The sequence below is a fragment of the Alligator sinensis genome, unplaced genomic scaffold (assembly GCF_000455745.1).
Source record: "Alligator sinensis unplaced genomic scaffold, ASM45574v1 scaffold744_1, whole genome shotgun sequence".
NCBI lineage: Eukaryota > Metazoa > Chordata > Crocodylia > Alligatoridae > Alligator > Alligator sinensis.
This window is the reverse complement of record NW_005842241.1, coordinates 185,871-212,162: the sequence shown is the minus strand read 5'-3', so window position 1 is coordinate 212,162 and position 26,292 is coordinate 185,871. Positions and strand designations below refer to the sequence as shown.

General features: G+C 42.7%; 1 protein-coding gene across 4 annotated transcripts in view; it reads left to right on the top strand.

Moving 5' to 3' along the window:
* PCCA (propionyl-CoA carboxylase subunit alpha) overlaps window positions 1–26,292 on the top strand; it is a 465,712-nt gene that overhangs the window by 342,692 nt on the left and 96,728 nt on the right. For all 4 annotated transcript variants that reach the window (XR_003094961.1, XR_003094962.1, XM_025208618.1 and 1 more), the window contains exon 19: window positions 18,682–18,780. Coding sequence is in view for 2 of the 4 variants with exons in the window: in XM_025208618.1 (XP_025064403.1) it covers window positions 18,682–18,780 (99 nt within the window). In the remaining 2 variants the exon portion in view is untranslated. The remainder of the gene's footprint in view (window positions 1–18,681; window positions 18,781–26,292) is intronic.

Below are 26,292 nucleotides of genomic sequence, written 5' to 3'. Positions count from 1 at the left end.
GGAAAGAGACGAACAATAGAGTAGATGTAAGTGGAGGATTAAGTAAAGCACAAGCAATCATTTTTTATGGGACAGATGAAAAGAAATTGAGAATAATTGTTACAGGAGGTGCAAGTAGTGGCATCAACTTGAAAATGACACGTCTTTAATGGCCCTATGAAAGCCAGCTTGTCCACAATTTGCAGTATCATTCATTTCCTAGGCGTAGCTCCTTAATAGCTCTCACAGTAAAGTATACCATCTTTACTGTGGTGCTCAAGCTTATCAAATCCTTCCAGAGAGTAAAATATCAAGAATGTCCCATTCAGCATTATTTAGTTAGTGGTAACTGTTTTATTTTAATTTTTTTGAGCTGGTAAAAATCATTGTAGTTCCACCGACTTTTAGCCCTCTATACTTGCAAAGTTTAAGTTTAGCTAGTGTATTTTAAAGTGTTTTAACAGAAATAATGTACTCGTATTGATGGAATTCACAATGATTAGTATTTATTTTACTTCATAGAAAATATTGCAATATGGAATACACCCGAGTCAAATTAATTTCTTAAAAAAAAAAAAAATGTTACGGTTAGGGCCAGGTTGAGCCTTTGCTCCCAAGCCCTAGGGAAGGGCTGGTAGTAGGTCACAACGTCTTAGGAATAGTCCCCAGAAGGAACCGTGACTCTTGGATGGAATTGTTTCTTTCCCCAGTTCCACTTTGTGTCCCTTGGGAAAATAACTTATTGCAGCCCCTCACAGGATGTAGCACATTTTCTGCTCCTGATATTGTCAGTGCTTAGGATTTGCCCACATGGCTGTAGGGGAGAGCAACAGCTGCATGGAACTTGTTCTCCTCTTGGACCTGGGAAAAACATATAAGATGGATCAAGAGAGGAGGGATCATACTGGCCTGCATTTTAAGTCACGCCTTTTGCATCCATCCTTCCTCTTTCAGTGCTGTCTGTTCCACTGCCAGTGCGATTAATATCGCAGCGTCCAGCACCAGGTGGATGTTGGAATTAGCTGTGGACATAGCCAGCTGGTTCCTGCTGGGGATCAGGGCGTCCGCCTGGGTCCACAGGTTACACTGCTGCATCATTCCGTCAGCTGCAGTCCCAGGCAGTTGCCCCAATCCCCAGCAGGAGCCACAGTTGATGCTGCTGTGCACCCAATGCTGCTTCCAGCACACGGCAGGAGCTGGTGTAAGCTGGGGCTGGAGCTGGGATGTGCCTGCCTACCCAACCTGACACAGCAGCTGAAGCTGCTTGCTCCCCACAGGCCAGATCCTATGACTTTGCAGCTGCCGACCTGCAGGCCAGGTGCAATCAGTTGGTGGGTTGGATCCAGCTTGCGGGACATATTTTGCCCACCCCAGGTCTATATGGTTACTTGCAGATGCTGCATAGTGCAATCTGAGATTCAGTTTTGGGGAAGTAATTGTGGTATTTTAGGTATTTCAGGTATTTCTGAGTATATTGCCTCTACTTTATGATATTTTTGTCATTATTACCATCTTCATTAAAAGGAAATTAGAGCTGATTACTTAAAAGATCCACCCTCCCCCCCATCACTAAAGGTGAAGACCGTTTTTTCTCTTATAGGATGTCATTCTAGGGAAAATAGTTTATTTTTGTCTACATAGGGTTCCTAGCAGTGGAGGTGATGTGGTGTCATTACACAAACAAGAGCAAGATAAATTCAGGAGTAAATAAACCCTTTTTTGACAGTGAATTCTGAAGGAGATAACATCTTCATGGGAGAGAAGCCAGTGGCTCTGCTGTTATGAAGATCCTTTAGTCTTTTGACTTCTCTTGGGTCTAAGGTAGCTGCTTCTCTTTGTGGCGTGACTGGCATCTGTGTCTGCTAGGTTGGGTAGTTTTTCTGTAAGTGGCTAAAGTCTAGCCACTATGCTTGGGGTAGACTTGGGGCACTTATGCTTTATTTGGCTGAAAGCAGAAAGAAATGTAAGCATCTCTGTGGACAGTTAGAGCTTTATATTTAACAATATAAATGTTCATAGTTAAAGTTTCAGTGAAGGAAAAATTTACCCTGTGGTTCCTATCAAGAATTTGAAACTATTGATGATGATAGACTGAAATGAATTTCTGTTATTTCCCTAAGTTTTAAATAAGATCTAGCATGTTAGCTGCTTGAGTATAAATAGTAAGACACCCCATGGCATGTTTTGACACTGGGCTAAGGTAGCTCTCTAAAAAATCATTCTTTAGAAAACAAACTTCTTGTTTTGCTATGATGAAAACACACTCAGGAACAAAAGATGAGTTTGTATTAAATAAGCGTATATATAATTCTTCTGGTGTTTGGCAGTTCACCAGGATAGGTGAACTGAGATTTGAGGTGTCAAGATGCACTGTTTTTAGTGAGATTCTGGTGACCAAGATGCAGAGCGCATTTTTGTTCTGTGAATATCCTGTAAGTTGGAATTTGGCAGTTTTGCTGCTGAATTGATGCCTCCAGAATTCCTCATTGTTGCAGCAAATATGTCTTTCTGACTTCATGTATAATGTTTTGCATGTTTTATTTAGTGTACTGTAAGACTCATTCCATCCTTGTTGACAGCTATTAAAAGGATGTGTATCATTGATTTGTGAAAAAGTTTTGAATATTTATAGGTGATTAAAATAAAGAGGTTGTTTAGCAGGTGCTGACTGCATTTTGTAGTTACAGTATCATAGTGATATGAGGTTTGCATGTGGAGGAAATTTGTTTAATGCTGGAGGATGTAGGTAATCTGTTTCTACTGCCAAACTGTTTCAGGGTGTGCACTTTACTTTTTCCCCTACATTTACGTAGATCGGAAAACTGAATGTTCCAAACAACTAATGGAAAAGTTTCCATATCAGCTCTTATGGACCAAAAATGCAATTGCATTTGTTCAGCCTAATATATAAAAAGAGCTAGAATTAATTAACATGGGAAAGATTTTCTTGTAAAGTAATATTGTTGATTTGCTTTTAACTTAGCTGCTTAGCATGGCAAATTTGAATTTAGCCTTGGTTAAGAAAAAAAGTTGCAATTCCACTAGCACCTTATTAAACTTGACTAGTTAGGGCCTTGATATAACACAGAATGTATACAGCATTTATTTGCCATAAGAAATTTCTGTTTCTATTAATGAATGCTTGAACATTACTTTACCAATGTAATCAATGTAACTGGTAAGACTAATAGCGATGAGTGTAAAAAGTCTGATATTCACGTGGCTATATAATTTTGAGTCACCATCTCCTATGGTGGAACAGCCACTCAGTGGCACACGGCAGATTGAGGAGGGAGCAGAAAACTAAACAGCAGATTAGGCAGGGAGCATGGGGCAAAGAATAGATAGTAAAAACAACAGATTGGCCAGGGAGCAGAAAGCAGAGCAGTAGGTTGGATGGGGGATTGGAGTGGAACTCGAGGAAGGTGCAGACCTTGCATTCAGGCACACTTTTCAGAAAGATTGGCTCCCATTGTCCTATGGGATCCATCTTGCTTAAGACTGCAGTCATTTCCAAAATTTTCTTAGCTCCATTGGCTTTGGGAAGGTGACTTAAATCTCTCCTGACCATCCTTCCATCCTGTTGTTGCTTAATCTTTTCCTCCTGCCCTTAAACATTGCATGTGCAGCTGGGTTCTTTTAATTTTTGACATTCTTCTTCCTTTCCCTGTGGTTATTTTAAAGGCTATCTTAAGCTGTTTCTACAAGGAAAAAATGGTATTTTTACTCAGAAGATTTTCATGCAGTCATTGTTTTTAAAAAGTTATGTTGATTCATTTGGTGAAAAATGTGTATTACTGTCATGATCTAGGCTAATGGTGCCTAGGATAAATTATGCAGCCCAGAGTATTTTTTTTGGTATGGCATATTCTCCACAAGTGTTGCCATTTGTTTTATATGTTCTGCTCTCCCATTTTGGTGATCTTTGCAGGTCCTGAGGTGAAATCCCTGCTTCAGTTTTAGGCTTAATATTTTAAATGTTAACCAGTTAATAAGAAGACAGAAAAATGGACTTCTAGTAACACTTCACTTCAACTAATCTCCTCTACTCATGTACTTTTGAAGTAAAACTGTTTAGGGTGCTTTTTGCATCTGAAAATAAATTAGACAAGGACTCCTGCAGCCACTGTGTGTGATAATTGGTGTGACATGTAACTAGCACAGCTGGCAATAGTACATTTTTCCCCAGAATATGTAGTACATATACATTCCCTTGTGTTTTTTTGTAGAATGGACATATCTTGAGTCTGCAGTGGGCAAAGACAAAGTAGGATCGAGTTGAGAGAACCTGCTTTAACTAGGGCTAGCGCCCCCATCTTAGCTAAGAGAAAGGTGGTAGCAGGGTTTGTAAACTTAAGGTTTTAGTGTTTTTGAGTTTTAAATAACTGCAGACCCATCTGTTTAAGGGCCTGTTGCTGCTCTATGTCCTGGCATGACAAATGAGACCAAGAGAATTAGATATTGAATGAAATCAGTGCCAAGGTAACTATCTTTTGTCAATCCAACATGTCAGATCCATCTTTTTCCCTTTTCCTTATTATTTACTAATTTAAAGAGAAATAGCTTTGCTGCATTCAGTTGAATGAGGAAAATAATTGAAATCCTTGGCGCACAATGTCCAGTATGACCATTTACCCTGTGCATCTAACCCAAGAAGCTATACAACTTTCAAGTATAAGCAGCAACACTTTCTTTCTCATTACCTGTTTTGAAGCCTGCTGGCTTTTTTGGATCTGGGTACCAAGTTGTAAATGATGTGTGAAATAAAACATTTCTGCCCAATTGGCAAGACATGGCAATTGCTGTTGTAGTGCTCTGCTGCTTGCTATAAGATGCATTATATATAGGCCAGACACAGATGCCCACCAATGCATAATTCTCAACTTTTGTAGATTCTAATGATTCCCTGCCACCCCCAAGCTTCCCCAGAAGTCTCTGTGTGTCTGTTAAAATTGTCCTGCTTTTCTTTTGTTGTTTTAAATTTTATTTCTGTCTTAGCCTCTCTCCTAGCAGCAGCCAAGCAGCTACTAGATGTCCAAAGCTGACTTCCTCTATAATTAAAGCATCAAAAATTTGAAACTTAGGCGTTGCCTACTGCCACGTAGCAACTCAGTGGCAGAACTAGGCTAGGAATTCAGGAGCTCTTGGCTCTTAGCCAGAGATCTAACTGTAAAGCATGTTATTATTAAAAATGATTTGTTTTTGCCTGTCCATCCTTTCTGATTATGAAATTTACCACAGAGGTTTAGTGGAGATGCCTGTTAAATTCATGATTAATGCAGTTCTATTTCAAAATCTTATTATCTAAACTGTAAGTACTTCTTTAAGACAAGATTAAATAAATACATACATGTTATTTAATGGGGGGGATGTTTGTTTTTTGTTTTACAATAAGGCCATTATATTTTGGTATCATTTTGCAGAGTCAAGTGTGAAAGGTCTTGGGATCAATTGTATGCCTCTAACGTGAAAAAATGGAAACTTGGCATCTCGAATGCAGGCAAAGATTAGATTTGCTTAGTGTTTGCAGTACATAAGTCTGAATTGTGACTTGTAATATTCTCAAATGGCAGCATCCACCAGTTGTGGGAACTGAACCAAATGTTTTGTGTTTTACTTTACAAGCCCAATTTGCATTTCATTTTGGGTCAGAATTGTTGCTGCATCACATGTCTGCAGAGAAGAGAGGACTTCAAGGATTTGTTCTGCTGGTTTGTGTTTAGTCCTGCATTATATCTGGTGTTAGAAACACAGAGTCACCCTTAGGTTTTGCTAACAACTGTATTACCTGCACTGTGCATGCACAGTCAGTGGCAATCATTTAAGAACTAGCTTTACACCCAGTGCGCACTCATCCTAAAACAGACTTTAGCAGGATAGGGCCCTATTTGTGCTGCCAGTGGTGGGGCAAACAAAACAGAGAGGAGGATGATCTGTCTGTCTTTTCCTGTTCTCCCATGATATTGGAAGGACGTGAGCCATATTCCCCCAGCTATTGGCAGGCTGGTAGACTGAAGCCATGAGGATTGTTACAAAAACGCTACCTGACAAACTTTAATAAATTCTTAGCAACTGATTTCTTTACCTGCTATAATTTTTTTAAGTGCCTACATTATTGTGGCTTTTTGACATAAGTGCATGCAGTCAGCTTACAAATATAATCTGTCTTCTCAGTAATGACTCCACAGGAAAAATTGAAGCAGCCAGACAACAAAGGCATTTGCCTGAGTAGAGTGCTTTTGGAGTATATATGTATATATATTCTCTCCAGTTTTTCTAAGGGGACTGTTGCTCTGGTAAACACCAGGGACAGGTACAGACATTACATTTTTACTGGTATAAGTGCTTGGAAACCAGTCTAAACCTGTAACAGTACAGAAGTTTGGTGCACATAGGCTGGTTTTAAAATGGTGGAACCTGGTTTAAGATGGACCTAGATTGATGTGCCGTTAGACTTCATCAATTTAGGTTAAACCAGGGAATTGAACTTCTGTACCAGGTCCCCTATTGATTCATGTTAGGTCACTGTCTGCTGGCATCTCAAGTGCCTTTGCACCCCACTGCTAGCCTCCCCTCACATTGAGGCCCCTGTGCTCGGCTGTATTGGGTGAGTGCCCAGCTGGCCCTGCCCTGGGCTCTCACAGAACTGTGTCAGCACAATGGCTGATGGTGACAGGGGCGGAGGGGGAAGGGGTGCTCAGCTGTACACTGCAGCCTAGTCGGGCTTACTGGGGCTGTGCCTGTTGTGGGGGGCATGTGAGTTCCTGGGTTGGGTGTTCAGGAGCCCACCCAGAACCCACATACCTCCCTGCGAGGGGGCATAGCCCCAGGGAGCATGACCACGCTGCAGGGGATGGCGAGCATGGGTGACTCCACTGCCTGGCTGCGGGTGCCGTGCCTGTGGATGACTATGATTGAGGGGTGGTGGGACGAAGGGGGGCATGCTTCTCCATGCCCAGCAGGCAATCATGGGTGGCCTGGCTGCTCAGCTGTCTCTGGCAGCCCGGGGAGTCCGAACCTGCTTGCTTCGGCCAGTTCAGGCAGCCTGTGTGCCCACATACCTAAGGGTGAGCGTGTGTTCTGTTCATCCCCCAGTTAACCTATATATACTGCTTACAGAAACCTGCATAAATTTGATCAATTCTGCCTCAGGCTTTTTGAATGTCTGTACTTAGCCCAAAAGTAGTGTCTTGTTGATCTGAGGTGTTAAAGGCCATTCCTTTTCTTTTTGTTTTGTTCCGATTCCACTGCTACTGAGCTAATCCTCATTATAGTCTTATTCTCATGAGCCTCTGGATTGGTGTGCTGTTCTTTCCAGTGTGAGACATCCCAAGACATCCTCTGGTGATTTGCATGCATCTGTTACCTTACAGAAAATAAATCTAATATGGAGCTGTGTGTGTGTGCTTGGATGAGGGGAGGGAACTATTCTTGCAGTTATGTGCTGCCTATTCTATAAATGTTCTAAATACTTTGAAAATTTGAAAGGAGTGATGGTACCTCATACAATGTAGAAACATGCATTTGAAGTAAAAGCCCAGCAATTCAAGTCTTCTGGTCTTATTCATAGCAGGTAAAAGGCTGCCTTGATGACACTTAGAGCAAATGAATTTCTCTCCTGCAGTCATGCACAGAATGAATTGCTTGATCTAGTTGGGTACAAAAGGGCAAGATCTATAAATAGTTAACTGAGCTTTTTTAAGGGCAGGTGATGTATAGACAGAAACTCTCTCGGGGGCTTTTTTTTAAAAGTAGGCACAAATATGAACAAAAGTAAGTTTGTAAAAAGAGGGCCTTTACTGAAATTGTAACCTTACTTATTTTGGTTTCCTTTTGAAAGTACATGGACAACCACATTAAAGGTGTATGAAGCTGACTTTAGATTCATTTGGAGGAAAAAGAAAAAAAAAAAGCCATTTTTTGAGACACCAATGCGAATATATTTTGTCGACAGTAAGTGGACATAATGCCCCTTAACACTGAGTTAATTTGTATGAAAGATGTTCTCATCTCACAAGCTTTTATTGCTTTTGCTTTTATATGAGAGTACTTAGTTACTGGCTTAAAGTGTTCTCCTCCTTTCGGCTAAGTACAGACAGTCAAAAAGCCCGAGGCTGAATCAATTCAGTCTTTGCAGGTTAGTCTAAGCTGCACAGAATAAATTGAAACAGAAATGAACAGATATTTACCTTTGATTCAGGAAATGCAGCCACATGCCTGCAGTGGTTCAGGCCAGAAGTCAGGAAGTGCTAGAGCAGGCTGTGTGTTCACATCTTCTTCCTGCTGCCCGTGAGGTCTCTGGGATTTGCAGCCCAGAATTACAGCAGCAGGACTTTGCAGGGTTGCTCATCACTTCCTCTTCCTGCCTCCAGGTGCCTCAGATCTGTAGTCCACAGTTGCATCCAGCAGTAAGTGAGGGAAGGAGTATTTAGTCCCTTTCCCTGGCCCCATCCCCCAGCCTGGGTTTGCCTAGGGGAGCATTCCCCCTCCCCCTTCCCCCCGTAGACTGGGCTGCATCCCCAGCCGGGCTTCCCCCCCCCCCATCAGCCAGCCCTCACTGCTGCTGCTAGGGAGCAGAGGAGTGGGATCAGCCCTGCCGTCTGGAGCAGACCACCCAGCCCAGGGCTGGAAAGCATGCTGGGATGCTGAGGGACTGTGATTTAACTTGAACCAGGAAGGGGTCTGGGACAGACATTTCATAAACCAGTTTGACTCAAATCAATTGAGTCTGATACTACATTCAGCTAGGTTTATCTTAAGCCATTTTCAGCCATCTTGAAACTGGTTTAAGTGCATTGGATGTCTGTTCTGTTACAGGTCTAAACCAGTTTCTGATTACTTAAACTGGTTTATGTGTAACTTCTGTCCCTAGCTTTAGTAGCATTCTCAGTTTGTCCTTGCTCTGTTTATTCTTTTATGCACTTTTTCTGCAGTTAGTCTTACATATCTTAATTACTGCTGTTTGCATTAAGTGATGCTCAGTACTTAGTCTTTGTTTAGCTGTATGTTGTCTTCTGCTATCAGTTTATCTGCCAAAATTCAGTTTGCTCATATGTATTCTCAGAGTTGAACATAATAAGAATATTGCAGAAACACTGTAGAGAGGCTTCTGATTTCTGTGGTCTTCCAATTTTAAAGGTTTTTTAAAACGGAAAGGCTATTCTTTAAATATGTGCTTGTGTGGGTCACACCAGCAGTGCACATGTGCCTTAAGGATGGGAGGTTAGATGTTTGGATTTGTAGGCTACATGTGCCATATGCTTTTTCAGGCTGCCTCAAGAGGACGTGTCAGGGGTAAAATGGCCAAGCTGTCCCTGAAGTCCTTTTTTACCACATTATTCTTTGGCAGTGAGATAGAACATTGCAAATATTCAACTGACTGCACTTCTTTGAGCTTCTAATAAGTTATTTTTGTGAATACATCTTTCTTAATTATTCATTTAGGTTGATTCTTTTAATTGCATGGTCAAAAAAAGAAATGGCAAAAGTACCCTCTTACAATGAAGTAAGGCCTGCCTTACTTTAAATCATCTGCATGACAGACTGGAAGCCTTCAGGGTTTTACCCTTGCCTGAGGTGAGATGGACTCATCTGTTGTCAACAGGCATAACTGATGCCTTTTCTGTTGGATAGTCACATCATCTCTGATAAGTGAACAGTTTGCAGATCATTCTCATTGGAACATGCCTGTCAAGCAATGCATGGCTCAGACTTCACCTACCTAAGCTGTCAAAGCACATCACCTCAGACCCAAAGGAGACTTTTGTTTCCAAGGAACCTGTTGGTTTTTCCTAAGTGAACACCTCTCCAAACAGACATCACATTCTGGGCAGCAAGAAGAAAAGAGACAAGAAAACCCACTGATATCATCAGTGACTACCTTGGTATCGGTAAGAAATAGAAGGGAAAACTCTTTCAGATTCAAGATGGTAGTATTTGCCTCCACCATTCCTCCTCTTCAGGCCCAAGAACGGTTCTTGGTTCTTGATTTGTAGGTTGTGCACTCACACACACCCATCCACACAGCTCATACGAAATGCCAGGGATTCACAATGCGGTGGAATCATTACCAGTACAAGGTTACTAATCACCACTATTCTCTGTGACACTGATGAGAGTATTCAAAAAATGTTCCAGAGTGATAGCAGCTTCCCTGAAGTGGTGTGCCATTTGAACCTGCTCGGTCATGGCTGATGAGAGGGGACCATAATGGAGACACCAGCAGGCTGAGACAGACTGGTCCATGATATTTCATTAGCTCAGGAACCCCATAGTAGACTCATTATGCCCCCCAAGGGCAATGGAAAATTGGAAAATCATTGGCTAAAAAGGTGTCTAAGGCTTATTGTCTAAAAAGAGTTCTGAGATTGGGTACCAGATGTCTTTCTTTTTCAAAACAAAGACTTGCTGCATGTTTTTTTCACCAGTTCCTCTGAGTTGCTTGGGCAACTTCAAGATTTAGAAAGACAAAGTTGTAATTTTTCTGATGTGTCCACACTGGTTGGGGCAAATCTGGCAAAGAGGCCTGCTGAAAGTGTTCACTCACCTTTTACTCTGCCTTCTAGACCATGTGGCGTTGATTTCTCAACAGGCCCAGATATTCCATCCAGATAAAAAATACTGTACCGACTGCCTTGTGGTTGGCTGGCTGAATACCACATACGGGGAAAGAAATCCTGTAACAGATCAGGAGAACATCTGCCAGGGTAGTATGTTCTATCTGAGAATTAGCTTAGACCTGTCTCAGAACAAAATAAGAACTATCTTTTACTATGTATTGAAAGAGGTGTCTCATGCTCAGCTCTGCCTAAAGGTCACCTTGCACTGATTTCACCTCATTACCCTGCATTTAATCATGTTTATTGCTCCTCCTGCCCCATCAAAAATTCTTAAAGTTCTGTTTACCCAATGATCAGAGAATGTTTGCCTACTGGGCAACATGGGATCATAGGAAAGTAGGACTTGAAGGGACCTTGTGAGGTCATCTAGTCCAGCCCCCTGCACTTGGCAGGAACATCCTGGGCTAGACCATCCCAGCAACGTGGAGTGTCTGTCTAAACTGTCCTTGAAAAATTCCAAGGATGGAGATTGCACAACTTCCAGTGCTTGACCAACCTCATAGTCAGAAAGTTTATTCTAATCCCAAATCTAAATTTTATCTGCCCCAGTTTGGGCTATTGATCCTATTCCTGGTCCTATAGCCACGGAAAAGCTTCTATCTCCATATTCTTTATAATTACCCATCAGGTATTTGAAGACTACTAACAAATCCCGCCTTTGTCTTCTCTTCTCCAGGCTAAATAATCCGTATTCTCTAAGCCTTTCCTTCATACACCTTGCTATCCTCTGGGGAATTATGCAGTTATGTGCCTGCGCATTTTTCTGCATAAAAGGCATGCCCACGCTTAATCACATAATTTTGCATAATTTAACCGCAGCAGGCTCTGTATCTCCACCTCCATGATTTGGAGGCACAGAGCCACACAACTGGACAGCTGGATAAGTAGGTAGGAGAGCTTCTGCCTGCAGGACAGGGGGGTGGGTGCATGTGGGTGGGTGTGCGGCTTGTGGGTGAGTATGGGCAGTGAGCCATTGGGCCGGGCTGGGCGGCTTAGTGCCTCCATGCAGAGCTTCCAGCACTCGCAGCAGGAAGCTGCACATGGAGGCATGGAGCCCGCCCGGCCTGATGGTGCACGACTCCATGCCTCTATGTTCAGCTTCCCGCTGGAGTGCTGGAAGTCCCACATGGAGGGCTAGCTTGGGTCTATGGGGTGTGGATTGGGAGTTGCATGCCATTGAGCTGGGTAGGAAGCTGTACATGAAGGAATGGAGTCATGCGCCATAGGGTCAGGTGGGTTTCTGCTTGTCTTTATATGTGGCTTCCCATTAGAGTGTTGGAAGCCCCATGTGAAGGCACAGAGCCTGCCCAGTTTGATGGCATGTGGCTTCCAGTCCACATGCCATCGAGCCGGCCAGCCAGCTCCGTGCCCCTGTAAGGAGTGACCTAGAAACCACTACTCAGAGACGAAGCAGAAGAGAATGTTATGTGACGAATGCCCATCTGCAGTGATAAGGAGGAGACAGTTCTAGATAAAGGGGGTTTGAAAACAAAAGCAAGAAGCAAAGTACTGGGTTAAAGGGCTCATTAAAATACTAAAAATCACGCCCCTAGGTGGGGAAAAAGTATGCTAATGAAACATACATGTATGTAAATGAGATACATGGCTAAAACACAGGTATAGAGACATGCTCAGTAAAGAACTCCTTGCGTCACTCCTTTATAACCAATCAGCAAACAAGGATGCTTATGAAGGCTCAAAAACTTCTATATAAAAGATGCTTAGAAATAGTAATCTGGTGTGCTTGTTACGTGAAATTATTCCGCTCGCACCTTTTATTGCTAGCAATAAACTTTCTTTGTACTTTCACCCCTGGTATCTTTATTGGCCTTTGCATACCGGGCACGATCCCAGACTTGAGCTGGGGCTCAACACCCCCACATGGGACTTCCAGCTTTCCAGCGGGAAGCCGCACACACCTGCAGTGCTGAGAGCCCCACATGCTGGCATGGAGCCAGCCTGGTGTGGTTTGAAGGCATGCACCAGTGGGCTGAGCCAGCACCATGCCAGCATGTGCAGGCCCTGCAACTCGGCCAAAGGTGTGCGCTACCAGGTGCTCTGCCTGCTGCAGCCATGAGCACCTTGAGGACCTGCTGCTGTTGCACTGGTGGCAAGCTGTGCACCATGGGCGGGGATGGATGTGGCGGGGGCCCACACCCACCTACAAACTCACGCGCACACACCCATACCTCTTCACAACACCATGCCAGCATGTGCAGGCCCTGCAACTCGGCCAAAGGTGTGCGCTACCAGGTGCTCTGCCTGCTGCAGCCATGAGCACCTTGAGGACCTGCTGCTGTTGCACTGGTGGCAAGCTGTGCACCATGGGCGGGGATGGATGTGGCGGGGGCCCACACCCACCTACAAACTCACGCGCACACACCCATACCTCTTCACAATCCCCCCACCCTCTCCCACAAACCCCACATACTCCCCTACCCACACCCACACCTTCACAAATCCTGTTGCAAACCCCACCCCCTCCACCCACCCACATACCCCCACACACAATCACATCCCTTCACAACCCCACTGCCCACAAACCCCATACACCCATACCTCCGCACCTTCACAAATCCCCACACAAACCCACAGCCCTCTATACCCCCTCACAAATGCTCCACAAACCCTACACCTGTCCACAAACCCCACACACATACCCACACCCCCACCACCTTCACAAATACCTCCCTACACACATCTCCCAACCATACAAAGTACCTGCATATATTTTTAAAGAAGGTTCAAATAGTGTTATAGTTAATTTAATTTGTAAAAATAATAATAATAATAGTAATTTTGCATAATTTAGATTTTTTTTTGGTGCATAATTTCCTGGGGTGTATCTTGCCTTCCAGGCTTCTAATCCTTTTAGTGACAGTCTGCTGGACTCTTTCCAGTCCATCCACATCTATCTTGAAGTCTGAGGCCCCAAACTGGACACAGCACTCCAGGTGAGGCCTCACCAGTGATGAATAGAGTGGAAAAATCACTTCCCTTGATTTGCAAGTGACACTTCTGTTAATATAACCAAGTATGCTGTTGGGTTTTTTTTTTACAAGAGATCACTGTTGGGTCATATTCATTTTATGATCCCCTGTCACCCCCAGGTCTTCTCTCCGGTACTGCAGCCTAGCCAATCATTTCCCAGTCTGTGATTGTGCATGCAATTATTGAGTCTCAAGTGCAAGACTGCAGTCCTTTTGCTGAATTACATCTAATTGACTTTTGAACAATTTATCCAATTTATCCAGATAATTCTGAATCCCAGCCCCGCATAGTGTCTGCAACCCCACCCAACTTGATGTCATCCACTTACTTACTAAACACGCACTTGATCCCATCATCCAAATAATTAATGCACTCTTGAAACACATGGAGCCTCCCATTCTGCCCATCTCAAGCCTTCTCAATACAAGGTTATTGCATCTGTGACAGAGCAGCCACAACAGGGAAAACCCACATAACTTTCGTTGGCTCTGTGCATCTCCCTAAGCCATAATCAGTATGCAGAGATCCCGTCTAAAATTCATCCCCAAAGTGCTTTTAGAATTTCCTCTGAACCATGCATCAGCCCACCCATCTTCTTCCCAAGCTATCCTTGGTGGCGGAAGGAAACAAAATTGCATATACTAGATGTATCCAGGACTCTGTTTTAATCTCTTACAAGCACCAAGCCATTCAGACTGTTTCTTTCTGATTATAACATGGCATTCAAAATGTCAAGTTGTCTTTTCACCAAGAATCTCAAAATGGATTAGCAGCTGAATGATGACCTCTGCCCCTGATTTTGAAGCCTCACTTCACCACAGTTTAAGTGACTTATTCATCCTGTTGCAGACATATGCAGATATGAAAGTTCTGGAAAGCACTGACCTGGAGTACTCTGCTGACTTTTATCAAGAACCGTGCCTTGGACTTATTTGCTAGGTCAGGGATCAAGTTCAGGACAGCAACACAGTAATCACAGTTCAACTGCTGCAGGTGAAACTCCTCATCCCTGCTATCTGAATGGGATACTACTTAGCAGTCACTTACAGTATGATTCACCCTACTACTGTCTGCTCAAAGAAGAAAGAGAAGTTGTTTACTTTTAGGTAGCTGTGATTTGTAGTCGGTATAGATTACATGACTAGCTCTTCCTTCCCATATTCTGAGTCCTCTGTACCAAGGTCTTCAAATTCTGAGATGGCTGGGGAGAGACCATAGTTAACCCATTCTTATGTCCTGCCCCAGTGGATGCTGCTAATCAGGAAATTTTATTCTTGTACACGTGACACATGCAAACCTTGAATGGGATCCAATATAGAATCAAAGAATCGTAGAAAATTAGGGTTGGAAGGGACCTCAGGAGGTCATCTAGACCAACTCCCTGCTCAAACCAGGACCATCCCCAACTACATCCTTCCAGCCAAGGCTTTTTGTAGCCTGGTCTTAAAAACCTCCAAGGATGGAGGTTCCATCATTTTTCTGGGTAACCTGTTCCAGTGTTTTACTACCCTCTGGGTGAGAAAATTCTTTCTAATATCTAACCTAAAACTTCCCTTGCTGCAACTTGAGACCATCACTCCTTGTTCTGTCATTTGCCACCACTGAGAATACTCTAGCTCCATCCTCTTTTGAACCTCCCTTTAGGTAGTTGAAGGCTGCTATTAAATCCCCTCTGTCTCCTGTTCTCTAGACTAAATTAGCCCAGTTCCCTCAGCCTCTCCTCAGAAGTCATGCACCCAGTCCCCTCACCATTTCCACTGCACTCTGCTGAATTCTCTCCAATTTGTCCATATCTTTTCTGTAGAGGGGTGCCCAAAACTGAACACAGTATTCCAGATGTGGCCTCACCAGTGCTGAATAGAGGGGAATAATCACTTCCCTTAACCTGCTGGCAACACTCCTACCAGTGCAACCCAGTATACCGTTAGCCTTCTTGGCAACAAAGGTACACTGCTGGCTCATATTCAGCTTATTGTCCACTGTTACCCTGAGGTCCTTTTCTGCAGAGCTGCTGCCCACCCAATCAGCCCCCAGCCTGTACTGGTGCATGGGACTGTTCTGTCCTAAGTGCAGGACTTTGCACTTGTCCGTGTTGAACCTCATGAGATTCCTTTTGGCCCAATCCTCCAATCCTAGCCCTACCCTCCAGTATATCTACTCCTCTTCCCAGCTTGGTGTCATCTGCAGATTTGTTGAGGGTGCACGCTATGCCATCTTCCAGATCATTGATGAAGACATTGAACAAAACCGGCCCCAGAACTAACCCCTGGGGCAATCCACTTGATACCAGCTGCCAACTAGACATCCAGCCATTGATTACTATCCTCTGAGCCTGAGGCCAATTTTCTATTCATTTTATAGTTCATTCATCCAGCCTGTACTTCCTTAGCTTGCCTGCGAGAATGTTGTCAGAGATTGTATCAAAAGCCTTGCTTAAATCAAGGTATACCACATCCACTGGTCTTCCCACATCCACAAAGCCAGTCATCTCATCATAGAAGGCAATTAGGTTGGTCAGTCATGACTTGCCTTTGGTTAATCCATGCTGACTGTTCCTAATTACCTTCTTCATCCAGTGTTTTGAAATGGATTCCTTGAGGATCTGCTCCATGTTTGTTCTAGGGACTGAAGTAAGGCTGACTGGTCTGTAGTTCCCTGGATCCTCTCTTTTCCCTTTCTTAAATATGGGCACTATGTTTGCCCTTTTCCAATCAACCGGGACCTCTCCTGATTGCCATGAGTTTTCAAAGATGATGGCCAGTGGCTCTGCAATCTCATGATACCTTTATAAAATTGTTTGGCAGCTTAGTAAAAACTTGCACATTTTAGTTTCATAATTTCATAGTTGGTAGGGTCGGAAGGGACCTAATCAGATCATTGAGTCCGACCCCCTGCCATTTAGCTCCTTGTTTGGCCAAACATGCCTACTTGAATGGAGAATACATGATAAAGACAATGTATTGTTTGCTTTTTTTCTCTTATTTCATGCTACCTGCAATAAAAACTGCAGCATTTATTGAGCTCTGCTTCACTATTTGTTCAAGCCTGATCTAGGGCCCTTGACTTGCATTATTGCCACACTCATTTTTGGTTCTGCCAGAATTAAGAAAGTTAACTTAACATGGAATTGCTGATGGCTAGATTTGTATGAACTCTTGTGAAGGCTCAAAGACTGCAGTAAATTTGTTTGCTAAGTGGAGACATAGACTCATACCCTAAGATCAGATTTTAGTCGTGAGTTCTGCTTTCTACAAGGCTGTCCATGTATTAGTACAGCCCTAAAGCACAGACTTAATTATTTGCTGACCAGTATTCCAATTCTGTTCTGGTACCTGTTTTTCACTGACAAATGTTGCAAGATGGTTTTGGGTGCTTGGGAAATGCAGCCAATTGTTTCTAAGTGGTGGGCTTAAATTATATCAGCAGAGAAGGACTGGCTTTTCTATTAGCTGCCATTCCAAAATGCAATTGCCAGTCAAACATGCATGTACTGTTCTAAGCAGAGATAATATTTGCCAATGTAGCTGTATTGACCTTGGGCCAGATCCATTGATATGCTCCAGCTGCTTCACACTGCTCTGGCAATGCAAAGCAGCTGTAAAATCTGTTTTAAGTTAAGAAAGGTTTATGGCTGCTTTGCCTAACTGGAGCAGTGCAAAGCACCTGAAACATGCCCACTGATCTAGCCTGTTGGTAAACCATTATAAATGGCTTGTTTTATTCATAGTCTTCACACACAACTTTATTTTTAGACAAAACCTGTTTAGCAATTGAGTAGATCATTCCCACTGAAGATAGCCTTTATGTTCTAAAACATACGTCTGAAGTCAGAGTTTTCTCAGTTAAAGTTTTCCCAAGCTAAAATGCAATTCTACATGATAGTTTTGCTGTTTATTTATAATGAGCTTCTTAAGATGCAGTACAGTTTCTATTGCCTGAGCCTAGTGCCAAGTAAATGAAATGAAATTGTTATTAACTTTTAATATATGTATGGTGTTTTTGGTATGCCCTTGCCTATGTCTTTCAAAAAAGATGCATCTTTTATTCTGAATACAGGTTTGCTATAGTGGTATTTACTTCCAGGTTACTGGAACATTTGAGCTGTTGGTTAACTTGAAATTATTGATTGAAAATATTTTAGGCATTTTAGGAGTATAAGAAGATGCAAAATAACAAACAAAACCCCAGTGAAATCATATTTACCTGCCTTTGTTCTTCCATGGGTATCTTGTAGGTGCTCAAAGCACTCTACAGATACTAATAAATAATACTATAATTATATATAGTAATTCTTTTGCTGCCATTTTGTTTTAATTTCACTGATACGCCTTATGGCATGGTACAATCTGCAGAAGTTTGTGGTGATATTTAACAGAAATTCGAATAAATGGAAGGGGAGCACGATCAGGATTCAATCTCTTATTAACTTTGTTTCAGAACCCAAATTGTTTGTCCTTTGTGTAGAAATATTCCCTTATAAAGAGACAGATGATGGCAGTTTTTCTGAGTGCATTTCTGCATAACCATAGTGGAATGTAAGCATGAAATTACAGTCCCCTGATTAGTGGTAGTTTGAGAAAAAACATGACAGAACTTGCAAAGTTTGACTGGACTTTGAGATTCAACATCAAAGAATTAATTACTGCCTCATGTTAACTAAGATAACAATGCAAAACCCCTCATTAGAAGCCTAGGAAAAGTTCTTCCTTGGTCCTTGGAGAGAATATTATATGCAAGCCCTGTTGTGTGGGTTGCAAAGTGTCACTGAAATTTATATGCATTACTTGTCTAATTGCAGTAAATGTAGCATGTCCAGATAGGTTTAAAAGTTGGATGACTGTTTGTTACTTGCTGGAAATCACTTGAAACCTTGCTACTCAGAGGCAGCTGTTCACGGGTCCTTCACCTCTCCCCAGAGATGGCTAGAAGACTCTTTTGTTGGACCCTGTCTTTTATGGCAGAAGCAGTAAACATGACAGGTTGTTTGGGAGCCATCTGTTTTAAAATGGTCGCTGCTTTGTATGCAGCAATGAACTTGAGATCAGTTTTCTGTCCGTCTTCACAGTAACAGTCTTGTTTTGTGTCACAACAGGTGGAAGTTGATGGGACGAAACTAAACGTGACCAGTGAATGGAACCTGGCTTCACCCTTATTGCCTGTCACTATTGATGGCACTCCGAGGACTATGCAGGTAAATTTAGTGTGGCATTATTTGTAGAACTGAGATACCTAGATCTTTGTAGATCAAAATTCATCACCCATCTCTCTGAATTTCAAGCTTCCCATGCAATAGGAAAATATTAAGTAGTAGCAATAACGTACTGTACTCCCTCTGTGTTTAATATGTGTAAAGCTTCATTGAAAGATATCATCTTGGAATGCTCTTCCTGTTAGAGATAGGTCAAGAATTGGATCAGATTGTAAAATAACCCCTGTGATAGCACTGGAAAACAAGAAACTGTATTGGCACTTCTGTATTAACTCTTTTTTAAATTCATCTTAAGATAATAGTTTTTACTTCTTTATTAAACAGCCACCTTACTTATGAGGCCAGGATGTTGGTTAACCGTAGCAATAGTGGAAAGCAAAAGAAAATTCTGGAACTCTAAAATTACTTTTCAAATGTAAAACTAGAAATGATTCTACCTTTTAAAAAGTTAGTATTTTTTCTATATTTTTACATATTTTCTATTCATGGAAGTGAATATTCTTAGCTATTATATTTTTCAGATGACTGAATTTAAATTATTGTAAGTTTGTGCATCCAAAAAATGTGACACGTTCTAGGGATGACAATGGCAGGAGCATTGGGCAGATGAACATTGTACCACTTTTGAGATGTGAGGAAACCTGGGTGCCCATCGTTTGATACATTGTAACTGTGTTGTCTGTCTACATAATCCCACAGTAAGTGAAGATAGATTTTGATAACTGAAATTTGTTTTAAGATGATGCACTTTTTAACTTCCACTTAGCAGAGGATCGCAGTAGACACATGAAATAGTTGCAATGGATTCAATTGAACTGTGGTAAGACTTCCTCCTTTTAAAAGCAGCATAATATTTCATCTGTCCACATCCAGGAATGAAATTCCCACTGTATCCCTAAGCAAATATGTTCAAACAGGAGTTTGTAATATATCTAAGGGTTTTTTTAGGGATTCTTTTATGAATTTCTTGCAGCATGGTGTAGTTAGAAATTATCTTGAGCTCTTAGTTTATGCAAATAAATTATTTATTGAAAGAAAATATTTAATTGTAGTACCCGCTTACTTTATGAAGGTATTTTGTAAAGAACATAATTGCTACTATTCAGGAAAAAGAAGTTTATGTGTACAAGAACTGAAGAGATGTTTAGAAGAAACCCAATGTATTTAGCATGCTTGTTTTCAAATGAGTGTTAACACAAACTGTGGGAAGTTACAGATGAATGTATTGCAGCAGCTTGACTAATACAGATGACTCATGTTTGAATTTACAGCTGCATTTAATTCCAAATTAATGGAATTATAGATTGTCATAGCTGCACGTTACACCCAGAAGGCCAAGCCAGCAGTTGGGTGTCCTTGGACTTTCGAACATAACTGAATCATGCAAAGTGCTGCCCAGGTTACAACAGCAACTTGACAATAAATAGGTTCTAGTGTGTGTCATGTAACAAAAAGTAGAGTAAAGTTGGTTTCAAGACAAAAATAATAATCTGTAAATCTTTCTTTTGTGGAAAAAAATCTGTAGCCTGGCAAGCTATTAATATTGTGATTGTGCATGTGTCTGCATGTGTGTAAAATTTTACTTGGCTTGGTATCGGCTTTTGGGAGTCTAAATTGTTGTGGTTTTTTTCCCCCTTTTTTGGTTATATGTTGCAGTAGAGTTGTTCTTCAAGGACCAATTTAGAGTAGTGCATTCTTGTAGGTCAATTGGTCTCCAAAAGCAATTGACCCCTGAGTCTTCAAGTATCTTCCTTCCACAAGTTTAAGCCCTAGAGCCATTTAAGCAACTAATGTGGATGAATCAAATAATTCCAGCTGTGCTTTATTAATTTTCAGCCACTCTAATTTCTCTTCATTGTTGATTTTATTCTTCTAAATCTGTTCACCCAAATATATTCCTTATGAATGTGACATTTCTTTGAAGGTTTGATTTATGCATGTTCAGCTCTCTCCTGCAAGGTGCTGATATTCTGGCCCCAATCCAGGAAAGCACTTGAGTTTATAAGCACTAAAGAAGGGAATACATTTCAAATGTTTTGTTTTAAAATGTATTTATGTAAATTATAGTCTAGATATTCAAATTGTTGCATATCTGTCACACATTTAAAAATAAGTAATTAGGCATGCAAGTCTATTTTCAATTTTCTGCTAGAAGATCTAGGCTCAAAATGTGCGCCAGCTCTGCTAAAGTTAAGGTTGAGGAACCCTTTCTGTTTAAAGGTCAGCTTTTCTAAGTATTCTGAAATGTGCCGGCTTTCTTTGGTTGTTGTAAAATTTGCTGTGTATGAGTATGTGAGGTAGGGTTATGATCCATATTTATGGTCAATTTATCAAGGAATTCCTGAGAGAGAGCCCCTGGGGAAAAACAGCGGCATTTCCTAAAATTTACAATTTCCACAAGTGTTTTTTTGAACACACTTGGTGTTCACACCATGGTTCTGATTTTCCCCAATGGTCTACAGTTGCTTAGCAATTATTTCAGTTAGTGCTGGCATCTACAGCTCCTTGGGGAAAGCAATACTGAAAATTTCAATAAAGAATGAGTTGTACAGTTAGTTAACATGTGCTAAATGCTCATGGGCCCAAAAATGTAACTGTGCCTGTGCAGAAAGACTAGCAAGAGGGTTCATTAAGGGCATTGATAACATCTTGATGTAGAGAAATTAGAGGAGAGTGACAGAGATGATGAAGGGGTTAGAATGCAAACCATGTGAGCAAAGGTAGAAGGGACTAGGTATGTATAATTTGGAAAAAAGGAGATTGGTAGAGGACATGACAACTGTTTCTAAAATATTTGAAAGGCTGCCTTAAAGAAGATGGAGAAAAATGGTTCTCCCATGCCATGGTGGGCAGGATATTAGCTTAAAGTACAGTAAAACATATTTAAATCAAATCAAATTAAAAAAATCTCATTTTAAGAGCAGTTGGACAATGGAAGAAGCCATCTAGGTAAGCTGCAGCCTCACCCTCATTGGAGAAGAGACTGGGTAGGCATCTGTCTGGATGGGTTTAGAAGCAGTAAGTTTTATGTCTGTGCATGGGGTTGGAGTAGACAACATGAAGGGGTCCTGTTCAATCCTATAATTTTTTTTTTGAAAATCAGTTTCTCCATGTGATGTAGGTGACTCAAGGGGACATGCTATGGTCATGAAACCTGAGTCACATTCAGTCAGTATGAGACTGATGCTTATGCTTGTTAAAAATCTGAGAATGAATGATAGACATGTTGTTATAGTCTGCCTCTGTCAAGAAGAGGTGTGTTCTTTTGTGGGAACTGTAATTTGAACATAATGGATAATTTGGGGTAATGTTTTTGAAAAAATAAATCCCATGTGCTAATACTTGCTAGGAATAGACTGGAGGGAAGAGTGGTGGGGGGAATACGCGAATAGAGGAGGATTGGGGAGCAGGAGGGAATGCCTTGGGGGAAGAGTTGGGAATGAATTGTCAGGACTCAGATCTGAAGGCAGGGATGAGAGGGGGGTATAGAGGTGAAATACTGGTAGGAGGCAAGAAGTGTGGCAGGAGGAGGTTGTATGATCACATGTCCCTGTCCCTTGTAATGTGGGAGCCCAGAGTCTGGGGTCCTGCTGCTCTGGAGGAAATCTGAAACCTTCTCCCTATCCATACTGTCAGTGCCCGGGGGGACTCTGCTTACAGGAGAAGGGTCTTGGTCTCCCTTTGTGTCTGCTCCATCTGAGCTTAGATCTGCGGGGAGGGGGAAGGGGCCCGGTCCTGCTTCTACATGGGAGTCTGAGTCCCTCTCCTTGTCCAGTCATCAGGGCTAGGATCTGACCCACTCTTCTTACTCTCCCAGGATGTTCAGGATTTGGGAAGGGAGCATAAAGGTAAAACAACTTTAATCTCATGAAAATAAAAAAATTCAGAGTCAGTTGTGTATACCTATGCAACCTTAACTCTGGCCTAACATCCTAACTCTGAGTGATGTCCAGTGTACCCACTGTTTACATTAAACTTTAATGTATCCATCATTCAGCTCATAGACCATTCTCATATCCTGTCTGGCTTCAGACAGTCTTGGGGTTAATAACCTTGTGCATTGTTACTGAAATGTTCACTGATTGTAGAAGCAAGGCATACTGACTCTCCCTAATACATACACACTGCTTTCCTCTTTCTTACACGTGGTGACAGTTAAGGGGGTAGGCATATGCTCCCTCAAATCTTGTCATATTACATTTACAACTCTGTCAAGCTGTTCAAAGTAATTCCTCCATAATTCAAGACCGTTATACCTGACGGAATGAGTATAGCTGCATTGATGCAAATAAACTTCAGTGTTTTTTTTCAGCTCCAGAAAATCAGAGTTAAGATTGAATTGGTGGTACCTGACACTAGGGCTAGGTACAGACATTCAGAAAGCCCAAGGTAGAATCCATCTAAGTTATGTAGTTTTCTGTAAGCAGCATAGTTTAGATCAGTAGCAAAGAGAACACACATTTACCCTTTGGTGGTGGGTGGGGAGAGGCAAATCTTAGACTTGGTTCCACCATTTTTAAATCAGTCTCTGTGTGCCAGACTTGTGTTCTGTTACGGGTGTAGACCAGTTTCTGATCACTTATACCGGTAAAAGTGTAATGTCTACTCCTGGCCTAGGTGTTCTGGCTTTTATTTGACTGAGTTTTCAGAGGATTCTACTGGGTAACCTTAACTCTGCACTAACAGAGATTTTTGTTACTGAATAAATAACCCCTGAATCCTGTAAGGTTCAAGTCAGGGGCTTTATATGCTTAAAGTTAATCATGTACTTTAAGTGTTCTGCTGAGTAGGTATCAGAGTTGCTAGTAAAGTCTCAAAAAGCTACAACCTGCAGAGAAAGAGAGAGATTAGAATTTGGGGTTTTTTTGGTTTTATTCGCTTTATTTGTTTTTTGGGTTTTTTTTACTTTTTAAACCTCTACTGTACAAATATTAAAAACAAATGGTGAAAGTGCAAAGGTATATGGCCCTCAGGCTGAGCATGAAATGCTTGTTAACAACAAAAAACACCATGTCACCAGAGACTGAAATCACCTCACCCATGCCCCTCTGCATGTGCAGGTGAAGGTGAGATAAGAGCTAATGCATGATTGTGGGATCATGTATTAGATCCCATCACACCTTATTGCTGGTGCGGGGGGAGCCTGGTCTGATGTGAAGCAAGCTCATGCATGTGGAAGCCTCCTCCACTGAGGGGATCCTAGCCATGGGAGAGCCCCATGTACCCCTGGGCCCTCGGGGACGGCAGCAGCCGCAGTCCCCAGGACCTGGGGTTTTCACATATCCCTGAGTCCTAGGGATTGCAGCTGCTGTGATACCTTGGGTCCGGGGTTTTCATGTACCCCTAAACTATAGGGACGGTGGTAGCCATGATAATTAGGACTCTGGAGTTTTCATGCACCCCTGAGCCCTAGAGATGGCAGCAACCATGATCATCAGGTCTTGGGGGTTTCACACTTCCCTGAGCCCTAGGGATGATGGCAACTGTGATTGCCAGGGCCCAGAGGTTTCATGCACCACAGAGCCCTAGGAATGGTGGTGGCCATGATTCCCAGGGTCTGGGGGTTTCATGCTGGGCATGAAACCCCTGTGGCTGGGAGCTCTGTTAGCTGATGGGTCTCCCAGCTGCAGGGGAAACCCTGCTACATGTGCAAATTAAAGCTCTACAGCAACCAGGTATAAAGTTAGTACATGTTTTTGAGGTCTGACTTTATAGCTGGTTGAAGCATTTTATCACATGATAAATATTTTGCATATGTAGCTGGCCTTAAGGTAATTGCGTAATTTAATCTAATTTACATATTTAAATGTAATTATACTGGGGGGAGTTGCGAGGATCAGATTGGGTTGGGGCACCACAGCCATGGACACTGGGGTACCCTGCAGGGGAGGGGGCTGCACTGGTGGTGGCCCAGAGGGACCCAGCTGGGACTGCCTGGGAAGAAGGGGCTCCACTGCCTTCCCTAGGAGGAAGCAGTGGAGCCGCTTCCCTGCCCTCCACCCCGAGCATTTCTCCCCACCACATCCCCCCCCACTCCCAGCCGCAGGTGGGGCTGGGGGGGGGTCCTGCCTCTGGCCCAGTGTGGGCCCCAATATCGCAAGGTGTGCAGGCAGCACCTGCTGGACATGACCATGGTGGTGGAATGGGGTGCACAGAGCCGACTGCCTCCCTCCACCCAGCTATAACCCCGCATATGACCGCTAGCAGCGGAAGCCACAACTTGGCAGCCAACCCTTCGTGGCCTGGCACTGGGCCACGGCCCAGTGGTTGGGAACCTCTGCTGTACCTTACCTTAATTGAGCAATGCCTGTAATGTGTAGAGGGGGCTATAGAAACAGCTGTCCATCTCCCACCTTGCAGAGGTCCTCCTCAAGGCCCAGTGCAACACAAACTGATTCATATTTTGTTGCAAAGTGAAGTGTCAAAATTCAAATGTGGCATGTGCACCAAATGTGCTCCAAACATTCACCATCAAATGCTCACCCTTCCAATGTGCAGGAGAACTAGCAAATGTGGCAGAAGACCAGGTTGGCTTATCAGGGAACTTTTCATTAAACTATATCACGAAAAGGAAGCTTATAAGAATTGGAAACTTGGACAAATAAATAAGGAGAAGTTATAAGAGCATTGCTCAGGCATTCAGGGATCAAGTCAGAAAGGCCAAAGTACAATTAGAGTTGCAGCTAACAAGGGACGTGAAAGATAACAAGAAGGGTTTCTACCAGTATGTCTGTAGCAAGAGGAGAATCAAGGAAAATGTGGGTCCCTTACTGAATGGGGGAGGCAGTCTTGTGACAGATGATGCAGAAAAGTCTGACGTACTCAATGCCTTCTTTGCCTCTGTCTTCACAGGTAAGGTCAGCTCCCAGACGGCTGCACCAAGCAGCACAGTTTCAGGGAGGAGGTGAGCAGCCAACAGTGGCAAAAGAACAGGTTAAGGCCTACTGAGAAAAGCTGGACATATACAAGTCCATGGGGTCGGATTGGATGCACCTGAGGGGGCTGAGGGAGTTGGCTGATGAGATTGCAGGGCCATTGGCCCTCATCTTTGAAAACTCATGGTAATCAAGAGAGGTCCCAGATGATTGGAAAAGGGTAAACATAGTGCCCATATTTAAAAAAGAGCGAAAGGAAGATCCAGGGAGCTATAGACCAGTCAGCCTCACCCTGGAACAATCATGGGGCAGATCCTCAAGGAATCCATTTTTAAGCACCTGGAGGAGAAGAAGATGATTAGGAACAGTCAGCATGGATTCACCAGGGGCAAATCATGCCTGCCTGACTAACCTGATTGCCTTATAGATTCATAGATTCATAGATTGTAGAGTCGGAAGGGACCACAATGGATTATCGTGTCCGACCCCCTGCCCCTGGCAGGAAAGAGGACCGAGGTCAGATGACCCCAGCCAGGTGACTATCTAACCTCCTCTTGAAGACCTCCAAGCTAGGTGATAGCACCACCTCTCTTGGAAGCCCATTCCAGATCCTGGCCAC